At 44.8% G+C, this 13838-nt stretch overlaps 1 protein-coding gene across 2 annotated transcripts in view; it reads left to right on the top strand.

Moving 5' to 3' along the window:
• The window catches only part of LOC147305488 (neural cell adhesion molecule L1.1-like), a 44321-nt gene that overhangs the window by 11264 nt on the left and 19219 nt on the right, over positions 1-13838 (top strand). For both annotated transcript variants that reach the window (XM_086276738.1, XM_086276736.1), the window contains exons 2-12: positions 5695-6084; positions 7516-7530; positions 8582-8684; positions 9113-9279; positions 10256-10378; positions 10665-10835; positions 11208-11319; positions 11878-12062; positions 12353-12484; positions 13286-13429; positions 13514-13625. In XM_086276738.1, the coding sequence (XP_086132864.1) occupies positions 5940-6084; positions 7516-7530; positions 8582-8684; positions 9113-9279; positions 10256-10378; positions 10665-10835; positions 11208-11319; positions 11878-12062; positions 12353-12484; positions 13286-13429; positions 13514-13625 (1409 nt within the window). In that variant the 5' untranslated portion in view covers positions 5695-5939. The remainder of the gene's footprint in view (positions 1-5694; positions 6085-7515; positions 7531-8581; positions 8685-9112; positions 9280-10255; positions 10379-10664; positions 10836-11207; positions 11320-11877; positions 12063-12352; positions 12485-13285; positions 13430-13513; positions 13626-13838) is intronic.

Genomic DNA, 13838 nt, shown 5'->3' with positions numbered 1-13838 from the left:
TCGTGGAACTGAGGGAACATCACTTTCAGATCTCTCTTTTTTTCCCAGTAACATATTTTTTCTTTTCTTTTCTTTTAATTTGTTGTAATTTTCAGCAAATCTGTTTGTGCTCTGCATGTTGGGAAAGAGAGAAATGACCTCTCTGCTCACTCAGTCACAAAGGGTTTTGTGGAAGTGCCTGCCACACTCGGTGCTCATCGTCTACCGAAGGACATTTGCACTTGAGTACTTTGTGCCTGGTTGCATGTGAAGAAACTTTACAAATCTGTAATCTGTTAAGCTGCTTGGAGAAGAGCCAAAGCCTCTTCATGAGAAATGTTGAGTCACTGCGGTTCAGAGGAATAAACCCACATACTGACTGTCACATCTGCTCTGCACCAACATCTAAAGATCAGATTAAACTAAAGTCATCAGATGACCTTTTTGCACTTATTCAATTAAAAAATGACTTGTTGTACACTGATGTCACAGACGGCCATTACAGGAAGAGAGCAGTGCAGAAATGTCAATTAGGAAAGAGTTTATTTTAAATTAAACAAGCAATTTAAAATGTTTCTTAATTTATGGTGTGTGCAGTCAGTACTGTCAATGCTGAATGCAATGGGATTTAGTGCAAGACAATAAACCAAGGAGCAAACAAAGTCCAAAAGAGGAGCTCAAAGAGGAGCTCTAAGGACTTTTCTAGAGCACTGGATGCTGGGCTCAGGTGTTACCAGTGATGCTGAGTGTTAACAAGCCACGCCTCCTCTCTAACACCTGCAGAAAGGAGCTGTCACGCAGACAAGAGGAAAGTAGAGCGAGTTGTAAAAAGTGATCTTCTTAAAGTAAAGCCAGCTCCAAATGTTTTGGCTTTGACTCTACTAAAGTAGCTTTGATTGAAAATTCAAAATAATCTTTCTTTATCTTATACAGAGCCTCAGTTCATCCTAACCCCCTAACCCTAACCCTTTTAGCTCCTCCCCCTTCGAGTCAAATTTCTTCTGATTGGGTACAACCCATTAAAAGTAAGAGGCCTGAAGAGCAGGCGGGTCCACTGTGCCTGAGATGACCATATATCAAACTTCAGCTGTACAGTTATAGCATGCAAGTCTATGGGACGGACTCACAGCTGGAGTCTGCCTCCAGTGGCTGTTAAAGGAACTGCAGCTTGAATTTGGTTCATTTTTTCAGTCTTCAGGTTTCCTCTCAGATGCTAACAGGAAGTTTACCCACACTTTGACAAATAATTATGACAGAAGAATCTAAAGATTCAAAATGCTTTGTAGCGTTTTGTGATGTGTGTGGAGTTTTAGAGTCTGCTGTGGACATTTCAAAAAAATCCAGTTTTCGGTTCCTGACATTGACGTTTGTGTTGATGCTGTTACACTAGGTTTAGATTAAATTATGGAAAGTTCGTATGCTGATTATTTTTTTCATTCTTCATTCAAGATAGTGATCCTTACCTCACCTTTAGAAGATAACATTTTCTGCGAGGCAGATTTGTTCATTAACAGCTTTCTTTGTAATCCGGGTGCATTATGCTTCATTAAAAACATATTTGCTTTTGCACATGAACAGTATATAAATGTCATTTCTCAGAGAAAGGATGTCTGATACATATCATCCCCCCTGCTATTCACACAGAGACAGCAGCACGTTTAACTCAGTGGTGCTTCATTAAAATGACACTTCATCACATATTCATGAGGACTGATGTGAAGGACATCAGCAGCTCGATCTGCAGACTGTCGCACACACTTAGCAGAGTTCACCTATAGACTGTCTGCTCTGTGGTCTGTGTGTGTGTGTGTGTGTGTGTGTGTGTGTGTGTGTGTGTGTGTGTGTGTGTGTGGATGGAGTAGTAAATGTGAGATGTGTAATGAATAATGAATTTAGGGTGAATTTAGGTCATGCGGGCGAATAGGAGGGACAACATGGGAATAGCTCTTTCTTTCCTCATCTCCGTACACCTGTGTGTGTGTGTGTGTGTGTGTGTGTGTGTGTGTGTGTGTGTTTCGTGCAGACTAAAAGGGAAGTACCCTCTCCTCCCAGCATTTGCTTAATCTCTCCATCCACATGTCCCTGTTCTTTCCTCCAGATCGGAATCTATCAATGAATTAATTTCTCGCTCTGTCGCTCTCCATCCGTCCACCTGCATCGCCTCCCTTTGACTCTCCGATCCCCTCCCACCTCCCCACAGACTGCTCCACCTGCACCCGCCCCGTCTCCCCTCCTCCCCTCAGGCTTCCCTGTGGACGGGCGGGTCCACCTGCCTCTGCCTTTTGAAGCCCTTCAGGTTCTCTGGGATGGCTCAGGACCCTGAAGAAGCCGAGGGGGGCCGCAGAGAGGAAATTGGTACAGTATGTTTAATATTAACCGGCACAGAACGGAAACATGGCTGCCCACAGGGCATGAACTGCCTCTTTACTGCGGTCTGCGAGATTAACAGCAGCTATTAAAATGTCCTGTTTGGGCTTTCAGTCATTAAATATTTTCATTCTTGAGAGTGAGCACTCAGCTGGCAACCCAACACTCAGACTGGGGTCTGGTAATCTCTGTAACATATGTAAGATATGACTATAGGAAGAATATACAGAGACCAAAAGCTTTCTATTTATTTATTCCTGCGGTGTCCGCGTTGCTGCTGTAACAGTGTGAATTTGCCAACACTGCAACTAATAAACTTCTCTTAAATCAAAGAAAATGTCCATCCCAGTTTGTGAGAGCTCCACGTCAGAAGAAAACTTTAACACTTTTAGTTTTCTGTGGAAAAAACAGCAAATAATAAAATTTTTGGAGCTTAACTTTTGCTTTATCACCATAAAACCTGCAAAGTCCCCTCCTGCCTGATACATTCATGTCTGCAGCTGATATACAGTTGTGATCAAATGTGTGGTATGTTGTGTTTTCTTAAATCTAAGACTGCGCCGTGAACACGCAGGGCGCCGAAACTTGCAGCATTAATCAGATCTGAAACTCTTCCTCCTCGTCCTTCCTCTCTAAATCCTAAATGGACTTCCTGTGCTCTCACGGCTGATTTAATTCAAGTGGTCATAATGTGTCAAATTTCCAGGATAACAAAGAATCGGTGAGAGGCGAACAACACGGTGCGTTTAATGTCATTGTGCACCGGCAACAGCAACTCAACGAGCTTCCTGTCAGCAGAGGTCAAGCAGCTCTAAGCTGCAGCCTCAATAAAGACTCAGAGTGTGTGAAGGAGGCGACCCTCCATCAGGCGCCTTTAGATTAAGACTTGATTCATTAACGAGCTCCGCCCCCTCCTTAAGTCAGTGCCAGCAGGAGCACCATGAATATTTAAATGAAGAAAGTCTCTGTGGATGATCATGGATTTCTGTTTTTTTAAAACCTCCATGCTGAGGACGAGGCTGCTGTTATTAAAGGAAGTGGAGCATGCTGGGATGTTTTCTTCACCCGTCATTTATTACGTCTGTTTCATTTTTCTGTCTGAGCTCGTTACATCATTAGACCCCCCCCCATCAGTGACAAAATGACAAACACACACACGCACGCACACACACACACACACACACGCACAGGCTCTCACACACCTTCTGTCCCGCTGTGCCATTTGGCTCATGTATTTTGAAAATACGCCCGGCAGGTAACAGCAGCAGTCCGACAGGCGGGAGCAGGTGTGTGTGTGTGTGTGTGTGTGTGTTTAAGTGACCGTGACGCAGGGCAGATGTGAGTGTGTGTGTGTAATCATGAGTGATAACAATGAAAAACTAGAAGAATAAGACTCTGACAGTCATAGGAACTGAACGGGGGTCACGTCTGTGTCCTCTCTGTGTTTGTGGAGGTGCTCAGAAACACCTGGATCCTCACAAAGAGACAGTGTGTGTGTGTGTGTTTGTGTGTGTGCTGGGGACAGGTTGTGTAATTATGAGATGTTGGAGGGGGTCTACATTAGCCAGCTGTCACTCCTCGCCCCTCACCCCATGTGTGTGCTTTAAGAGAAGCCTCGGAGACGGGCCTTGGCGGAGGACTGCTGGTGGTTACACTCACAGATTGATAAGTTATGACACCTCCTGTAACCTCCTCTGCCCTCCCTGTCTGTTAGTATTCTCACTCCGGTGTGTCAGCGTGGAGTCGGTACAGTCGGAGCATCTTTAAGCTGCTGCAGCATCACACCAGGCATAAAGTCAGTGTATAAAAACTTGTATTTCCATAATTGTCCACTGAGGGAGTGAATGAGGGAGGACAGTCATCCAGACCCAGGCCCTGTTCATCTGCAATATGTCATCCATCAGTGCAATTAGACACTGACAGCAACACTGGCTCCATTAGATTCTTTGTATTCATCTTCCATGAGCGATGCGTCCTCTCAGCTCTCTGGTGAAAATGACATGAGTGACATGAACTCTTGGACAATCTATCTTACTGTCTTCTTATGACTCCAGGTTGTTATTTACAGTTATTTCTTCTAACTTCCTGTCTTTTAAAAAATTACATAAAGTTGTGAAAAGAATCTAAAGAGGCAACTGACTTTATATTCAACGCATCTCTGTACTGTGTCAAAGGGATATTAAGTCAAGTTAGGTGCAGGCTGTACTTCAGTGTTGAATTGAATCAGGAAAGTTATAAGAACCTATTTGCTTTAATAATCCTGGTTAAAGGCAGAGCCTCCTGAACAGATATAAAAACATACCCAAAGATAAAATGCTGCCCCCGGTGGTGAAAGTCTCACGACGCGTTACAAAATGCTTGTTTGGGATTTGTCCTTGTTAGCAGACAAACAAACTGATTCATGCAAATGCAAAAACTGCACAATGAGCTTTTTTGGCAACTTCTGTTTCACTGGAGCTCACATGATACCAAATAAATCAGGAGCATTTACAGTAATTTTCCTGGAGGCATGAATGGTTTGGAGTGGAGGAAACACTGTTTCAGGCTTTAGCATGAAAACCTGTCACAGATGTTTGGTTCATTCGAGGGATCTCCCTCAGTTTCTTTCATTTTTTGCTTGATCAAAGTATTCCCATACATGGAGCCGCAGCCTGATTTCATGGCTTTGAAGTGGCACAATCGGCTATTTTTAGCCTGGCTGTTAGTTTCAGCTGATCAGCTCGCAGAGGAGGAGTGCGTAATCCCCAACTTCAAGTACAAACAAGAATGTGGCCAAACTCGGAGCGCTGAGGGTTCTTCTTTTGGCCTTCATGTCGAGGCAGCAAAGAAAGCCTGATCCATCTGTGTCTGCTTTCACCCCCCGACACTCCTGCTGTCACGGGTCAGTGTTCAGTCACCAGGCAGGGACAAAGGAGGAGATGTTGAGATGAATGGAAATGCGGCGAGTGTGGCAGAAACACACACACACACTCAATCTCTCTTTGTAATGTCATTAGTGGAGAAGCTGCTTCCTGCTGCTTTGATCTGATCTTGACTTTATCGAGGTGACCCGGTACTGTCCGTTCTTTATCTCAGATTTTTGTGGATTCTGTACTAAATTCAAACCCAAAGTGAATTTAAATCTTAGAATTTATTCTCAACGTCACAGATGTGCCGTGGATTCATCGTGATGTGATTTTGGGTCAAACTTTCCCCCCTCTGGAATACATTAATATTTGTCTTCTGTTGATTTATGTTTGGTCAAATTAACCATGTCTTTGCTTCTTTCCCCTCCCCTCCTCCCCTCCTCTTCTCCTCCCCTCTTATCCCTCTTTGTTCTCGGGGTCACCCCCCCCCCTCCCCCCACAGCCAGCTCCTGAAGAAGCGTTTGTGGAGCTGACGGAGCGAGGAGCGAGCCTCACTCACAGTTGGGCTGTAAAGGAAACAGACACACCCACCAACTTACTGCTGTTTACTCCTCTCAGCTCTCCCTCAGCTCCGGGCGGTCCCTGGAGTGTGTGTCTGCCTTGGTGTGCGTGGGTGTGTGTGTGTGTTTCTTTATGTGTTGATGAGTGTGTGGGTGTCTTGCATCACTTTTGATGGGACATTGAAAGATGTGTGTGTCACAGAGTCGGTGGATGGGCTGTAGGGGGATGTGCTCCCCCGCCCTCCCGCTGCTCCTCCTCCTCCTGCTCCCTCTGTCCTTCCTCTCCTCCACGCCTCCGTTTGCTCAGGGAGCCATCCACATCCCCGAAAGCTGTGAGTACTCCCTCCTCCACTGCACACATCACACACTGGAAACACTGGAAACACTGGAAAGTGTTTGTTTTTTCATTTCCAGTAAATATTTCCAAACCATTTCCTCAGAATTAACAGGGCTGGGAAGTATGAGGGAGAATTTCCACATTTGGCTTCTCTAATCATATCATTACTCTTTGAAATTAAGTATCAGGTCAGTAGATTTCTGCTGTAGCCACCAACTTGAATTATTTCATAGGCATCAGGGGAGGAGTCTAAACTACCCACGAGCCTCTGATGCAGCGCTGTGGAGAAGAACCAGAACTATGGATTTCTTTTTTCTTTAGCCTTTGTCAAGACGTAACGTTCAACATTTGATGCGTTTGGTTGAAATGTTCGCAGAGACGTCAGGTCAGTTCAGGTTATTTATGTTGCTCCAACTCACAAGAACAGTTACTTCAAGACACTTTAGACTCCAAAGACCCCACAGTATGCTGTGAAAATCAACCCCTCCCCATACGATCAGCACATTGTGACAGTGGGAAGGAAAAACTCCTTTTTAACAGGAAAAAACTTCCTGTAGAACCATCAGTTGTGGAGTGAGGGGTGACAGAAGAAGAGAGAAAAAGAAAGCACCGGGAGACATCGTCTGTGAGATCATAGAGCTCTGCAGTAGCCACAAACTCTCCTTCAGGGTTGTCTCCTCGAGCACCTCTGGACCAAAGCTCACTCTGATCACTGCGACGTCACCACAGACCTCAGACTCCAACAAAAAGCTGTTCGCCTTTCAGGCATCTGAGGAAAAACCTTTGATGGAACTGACCAGAAACGTGACGTGTGCTGATAGGGGGCCATTTAAAGGTGGATCCTTTGGTTCCTGCACAGTAAAGTTCAGTAAAGCTCTGGTGCTGTGTTTATTCCTGTCAGATATGGAACTTTCGAACACATCTAAGCACAAATATAAATCCAAACAATCAGGTTAGAATAACCTCTGGTCCTGGAGATAAAGGTCAAAGGTCAGCAGGCTTATCACACTCCTAGAGGAGAGGAGGGGAAGCGGGAGTCAGAGGAGGAATCAGGTTCAGTCTGACCTTCGGTAAACGACCTTCTTTCTGGGTGTGGCAGGAGAGGAAGAAGAGAAGGATAGGAGGAGGAGGAGGAGGAGAACGATGGGGGAGGTGGAGAGAGGGGAGGGAGGGGAAGGAAAAGGAGACACGGGGAAGAAAAAATAAGGAGATGGATGTAAAGTGACCTGAGACGCCAGTGTGTCTGAGTCAGAAAACCAAGAAGGAAGATAAAATCCCTGAGATGTTGTCACTGTTAATAAAAATCCTGTTAATGAGCAGATCTTGTCCCGCTCGGGGAACAGCATGAAGAATGTGCCAGCATGTGTTTGTTCAGTCTGTAAACCTTTCCTTTCTGCTCTCCTTTCACTGCTTCCCATGGACACAGATACAAAAGACAACAGTAAGTGATTTTCTTTGTTGCTGTAATGAAGAAATGTGTGTCGTGTCTGCAGCTCTGACGTGAGCGGTGCTTCATTGGTAGAAACCTGCTCCGGACGTCTGCTGACTGTGTCTCGCACCTGCTCACCTGCACTTTTCCTGTTAGATTTGTCAAAGCAGAACATCTCTCCCCTGCATCACTCCACACAGACACTAAGGAAGAGATCATGTATATTAGCTCATTTAAAACTGATTTAATGTTATTTTGAGTATTTTTCTGAAACAGATGTACGGATATTTGGAGGGCTGAAACTGCCACATTAGTCATTTCATTGTATTTCTGTATAGTTCTTGTGCAAAAGTCTTGGACCACTTTTCATTTCTCTGTATTTCTTGGATTCGGTGCAGCAATTTAATGAAATGTGCAAACATACATAGAAATGAACATGACAGAGTTTGTACAGCTCCAACGAACCTGAGTAAATGTTTGTCATGCGTTTGTACATGGTAAAAAAAAAAAAAAGCAGAGCAAACACACACAAAGAACAAAACAAAAACTCAGTCATAACTTAAAGCTGGTGAGTAACAGTGTGTTTTCAGACGGGTTTGAAGATGTTGAGTGTTGGAGGGATCCTAATTTGAAGAAAGTTGCCCAAAGTTTGGGCGCAGCAATCACAAAGGTCTCCTCTGTGTTGTAGCCTGCTTCTAGGGACGATCAGAAGCTACTTATCAGCTGACCTGAGACTCATTTATCTACAAAATATTTTATTTAAATATACAATGTCACAAAATATCAGAGTATTCCATTAAAAACTGTAGTTTTTAATTTTTGCTGTTATTATAGGATGTTTATCTTTTTTTATTTTTGAAACAGTGGCTCCTGTTAACCACGATGGTTTTAGAGGACCTGCCAGAACTAAGAATGATGAATGAGCTTCAGTCAATCCCTCTAGATGTGTCTCGATCTGTACGCCCTACTTTACCTGCCTGTACTCTGCCAATTTCATTACTGTGTGTGTGTGTGTGTGTGTGTGTGTGTGTGTGTGTGTGTGTGTGTGTGTGTGTGTGTTCAGTATTTCAGCCTCCAGTGCTGACAGAGATGCCAAAATCACACACAGTGTTTTCTCTAGAAGACTTCAATCTGGCCTGTGAGGCCACCGGGAACCCGGCACCCACGTACGTACACCTGTGTGTGTGTGTGTGTGTGTGCTGACATGGCAATAAATGTCCTCATAATAAAACAAGAACAAAATTGTCTCTCAGCTGTTTCCCTCCCCGAGCTCGTCCCTCTCTCCACTCCCTGCTTCTCTCGGGGAGACAGACTGTTAAAAGTAATAATAACAGCTGTAAATGTTACACTTCCTCATATTTATGTATTTATGTATTTCAGGCCGTCAATCAAAAGGCTGAAAATTTTACATGAACCTGTTTCCGGCTTTGATCCAAAGATAAAGACTCGCTGCTTTATAATGAAAATGTAGATCCTTCAAAATAGCTCACAAATAAATAGAAGCTGTTTTCTTCATTGTGTGATTTAAGGTTTGTTTCTGTGACTTTGTAAACTGCTGATGTGCTGACAGCCGTTCTCCCCTCTGTGCTCATAGATTCCGTTGGCTGAAAGATGGCAAGTTGTTCGGATCTGAGACCGAAGGATCCGGAACGCTGAGAGGCGACAATTCTTCCCTGGATATGTTAGAGGGTGAATACCGCTGCTACGCCTCCAACAGTCTGGGCACCGCCATGACACAAACCGTCAAAGTCAACGTAGAGCGTGAGTCACACAAAGGCACAGATGTCACACGATCATATAAAATCACACACACACATCAGTGAGTCAGTGAGGTTGATCGGGGCCACCTGTTCTGCTCGCTCATCTCAAGTTGCCACGGCAACCATTTCCCGGAGACAGCACTGTGACGTCACTCAGTAGGGAGGATGTACCGTGGGTGTGGAGGATGAAGCCGATGGCTGCGGTCAGCGTGCACACAGACTCACTAAAATCTCTCCAGATGAAATATTATACTGTACGGGCTCTTGCTGCCCCGGATCTCACCTCCGCCGTGGTTTTGATTGCAGTTCAGTTCTTTCAGATTTTATTTATTTATTTCCTCTGCAAATTACTTCCATAATTTGTTGTTTTTCTTCCTCACAGTTTTTTTTTTCTGTGATTGAATATTGCTCTGTGACTTCCAGAGAACCATTGTTCTCAATTAATTTGGGAAACTTCAATGTTTACAATCAGCTCAGCCAGCGTTTCTAAAGGTTTTGATGACTAAATGTCAGTTTCGACAGGCAGCATGTGGTCGAGGTATCTTGATTTACCCAAAGCACCATCAGAAAGCTGCTTTTAGCAAATAAAACTTTTAAACAATGTTTCAGAGCAAAATAAATAACTGGCTGATGAAACCTGAGAAGCTGTGCAGGAAATATGAGATTCAAGTTAATCATGTGACCCAAAAAGACAGATTATGTCACTCTGTGTCCACATGATTGTAAATATGCAGCTATTGTTTCAGCTCCTCTTAATTACAAATGAACCCTGGCATTGTTTTTATATAATTTAGGCATTTAAAGTCTATTATCCTGGAGATTTCCTCCAGTCCACTGTGTTACAACAGCTGTGGAGTGTATCTTTACAATTATCTTCTTCCTTCTTTGTATTGTTTTATTTTGCGTCACTATTTTCATTGTTTCTTCATTGTTACCTGCACAAGTATTAACTTGTATTCTGCTGCTTTGTGTTTCAGCTCAGCCAATTCTCATGAAACAACAAGTGGAGCGTGAGCGAGGACTCGTGGGACAGAGTATGGTCCTGTCCTGCAACCCTCCAAAAAGCTCGCCTCCTCCCAGCATCCACTGGATGAACATAAGTGAGTGTGCCGATCTGTTTCCTGTCCCGTTCATCAGCTGCCTGCCTCTGTGACACACAGACTCTTTATGTCCACTCTCCTCCATTTTTCTATGACTGACCTTCTCTGCCTTTTCAGTTATCAGCTTATTGAGGCTGCGGTGCAATAAAGCGAGGCGCTTATTGTGCATTTGAAGAGCAAACTAACCAATTTCATTTTACACTGACGTGAAAAACATTTTCACCTTCCACTGCAGTTTCCATGCTTTATTTCCCACCTACATTAAACTGTCCCCGTCCCGGCTCAGATTTGATGCACATTACTCGGAGTGAGAGAGTGACGATCGGCCTGGACGGGAAGCTGTACTTCGCGAACCTCATGAAGAGTGACAGCAAAGAGGACTACATCTGCCACGCCCAGTACAGAGAGGCCAGGACTATTCTACCTGCCACTGCTGTCTCCCTCTCTGTCAAGCAGAGTGAGCGCACACACAACGCACAATGCACACAAAGTGTTAAATATAGAGATAAGAAAAATCAGAAAAGTGAGTCAGAGCATCACGCTGTCCTGTGTGTGTGCGGACCGTGATCACGCTCTCTGTGTGAGGTAACATCAGCCAGAACAGTTAATTATGTCATGCAGACTACACTGTAACACAACTGAGACACCAGTGTTTGTTCCACTATGATGACGCGTATATGCTCAGTAACTAGATCACAGTCGACTAATCAGCCCTGCCCTGTAGGCTATTTGTCTTCATTTCATCATTTATTGTTGCAATAATCAGCATGACCGTGATGATCGAGCTTCACAGTTTCCGTGTCCTGATTTCTGTCTTCACATCGTCCAGGTAACAGCGTGGCTCATGGAGGAAAACCCGAGTTCTTCCACCACAGGAACCACTCCCAAATATCAGCCCTCAAGGGGAACAGCGTCACCCTGGAATGTTTACCCAGAGGCCTGTAAGCATCTCAGTGTGTGTGTGTGTGTGTGTGTACTTCCACCTTCAGTTTGTTTACACGTGAAACTCATGTCATGTTTATGATCCTTGTGGCATAAGAATGACTGACCCACCTGGTTCGCTCTTTCAACGCACTTTATTCCCAGTTGCTGCTCTCACAACACTCAGCTGTGGCTTTTCTGCTACAGCCACACACAACAACAACAACAACAACAACAACCACACTCAGGACCCAGTTACTGTTTCATATTTTCTCTGCTCGTAAGAAATTGGCCTGCTGACCTCATGCAGCCTTGCTCCTTTTTCTTCATATGAAATCATTTGATCTGTTCAGTTTCATTCTAATGATCCTGCTTCCTGTCTATGGCAACAAATGGACTCTCACTATAATTTTGAGTTAATGATGAAAAAGGATGTTACATCATTACCAAGATCATCTGCATGCACTCAGCTCTAATTTCCTCCTGTGATCGATCTTCTGTTCGTCGCCTACCTCACTTCTATGATCGGTTCTCTCTCACAGTCACATCCTTCTGTTCTTCCATGTCCGTCTCTGCAGACCCACACCTCAGGTGGAATGGAAGAAAAAGGATGGTGTCCTGGCAGACACAACCGGCCAAGTTATTAACTTTGACCGCTGGCTCCACTTCGACAACATCACCCTGGATGACGACGGCGAGTACGAATGCAAAGCCTCCAACACCCACGGCTCCATCACGCGCTCCTTCACGGTCACTGTGGAAGGTAGGCCGCTGAGCCGAGCGCACAGACGATCACGGTGCTCTGCTGACCGTGAGGACGTGATCTCTGTGTTAGTTTGAACTCTAACGTGTTTGTGCTCCTCTGTCTGAGATGATTGTGAGTCTTTACTGAAGAACATGTGTACATGTTCACAACTTCAAAGGAGCACTTCACTAATTAACATCAACAGGTCCTGAAGCCTGTTCAGAGTTACAGCCAAATGTTCAACAGACAAGTTCTGACTCTGAGATTTATATTTTAGGGTTTAAATGCTGCTTTTCTTCGTTTTCCAGCGGCTCCTTACTGGATGAAGGAGCCTCAGAACCTGATGTACACTCCCGGGGAAACAGTCCGACTGGACTGTCAGGCGGACGGCATCCCGAGGCCCAGCATCACCTGGAGGATCAACGGTCAGCTGTTAACAGGTACAGCAAGATTCTGACGGACCTGTTTGTGATTCTTTGGGGAGAAACTGTAGCACCTGATGTGTGTGATTGATACTCAGGAGTTATCGATTTCTTATATAGTGCACATGATAAACTACCTTTAAACAGCTGGGGCAAACAGACTTGTATTACTCTGATGATCAGCACTTTGCAGAGTGAACCGTTCCTTCGGGTAACTCGATGTTGATTCTATTAAAGCTTGATGGCCACAGACATAGATTTGAAGGCAGGGCAGAGCGAGCATTTCCTGGCTCCTGGCTGTCGACTTTCTGTGGACAGAGAGCCTCTTAAGCTTAACGTGAATTAGATGGACTCACCAAAAGAGAGAGAGAGAAGTGAGAAGATAGAAAAATAAACAGAGAGTAAGGAAACAAATCATCAGAACAAAGAAGAGGGAGAAATGACTGAATCAAAAGACCGGGGCAGAAAGAACGGACGATGGAAATGAGACAAAGAAAGAGTCCACATTTCTGTATCAAACCTTCTTCTTGATGTTTCGCACATTCAGAGTTTACATGTTACTTGTGAAGATGGGCTTTTAGGAAAATTAAAATGAGGAAAGAAACTAAAAGCCACATAAAAGGAAGAAAAGGAAGGAATATGAGCACACTGGGAGGGAAACTGAGAAAGCAGCAGAGGGAGGGAGGTGACAGGCGGTGACAGCTGCTGCTCCTCTCAGTGGGCCTCAGCTTCTCTGTTAAACAGTTCTTTAGATTCAGCCTGTTTCTGTTTGACAAACTCTACATTGCCTCCTCGCCTCTTCCACCCCCCTCCCTGTAGAAGTGGATGAAGAACCTCGGCGCACGGTGACCGCAGGAACGCTCATAATGAAAGACGTGAACATTGGCGACACGGCCGTGTACCAGTGTGAAGCCAAAAACGACCACGGCTCCATCCTCCTCAACACCTACCTCTACGTCGTCGGTATGTTTCCCTCCGGGTTCACGTCCTTCTTTGTTCTGTCTCACCTGTGATTGGTTAATGACGGCGTCTCTCCCTCTGTCTCAGAGCTCCCCCCTCAGATCCTGTCCCCTGATGGGTTCATCTACAACGCCACCAAGGGCCGAGACGTCGCACTGCACTGTGAGTCTTTTGGCTCGCCACGACCCCGCGTCACATGGTGAGTGTCACACAGTGTGGATTCTCATCAGTGTAACTAAAATACCCTCTCTGTATTCTCTCTGCTGAACCTTTTCACCTCAGTGAAAATCATTTCTCTAACTACACTGTGCAGAATTTAACCTTCACCACTAGGGGGCAGTATTTTATCAGAAAGTTTGATTAACCAGCCCTGTGGAGAGAACACTAAACCAGGGCTGGGTTTTGATGATCG

This window comes from Aulonocara sp. 'chitande type north' Nkhata Bay, linkage group LG20, assembly GCF_057382095.1.
Source record: "Aulonocara sp. 'chitande type north' Nkhata Bay isolate Kocher_YH1m ecotype deep benthic linkage group LG20, A_spYH_male_GT1.1, whole genome shotgun sequence".
In the NCBI taxonomy this organism is placed as follows: domain Eukaryota; kingdom Metazoa; phylum Chordata; class Actinopteri; order Cichliformes; family Cichlidae; genus Aulonocara; species Aulonocara sp. 'chitande type north' Nkhata Bay.
The sequence above is the reverse complement of the archived record's forward strand: the minus strand, read 5'-3'. Positions and strand labels throughout refer to the sequence as shown.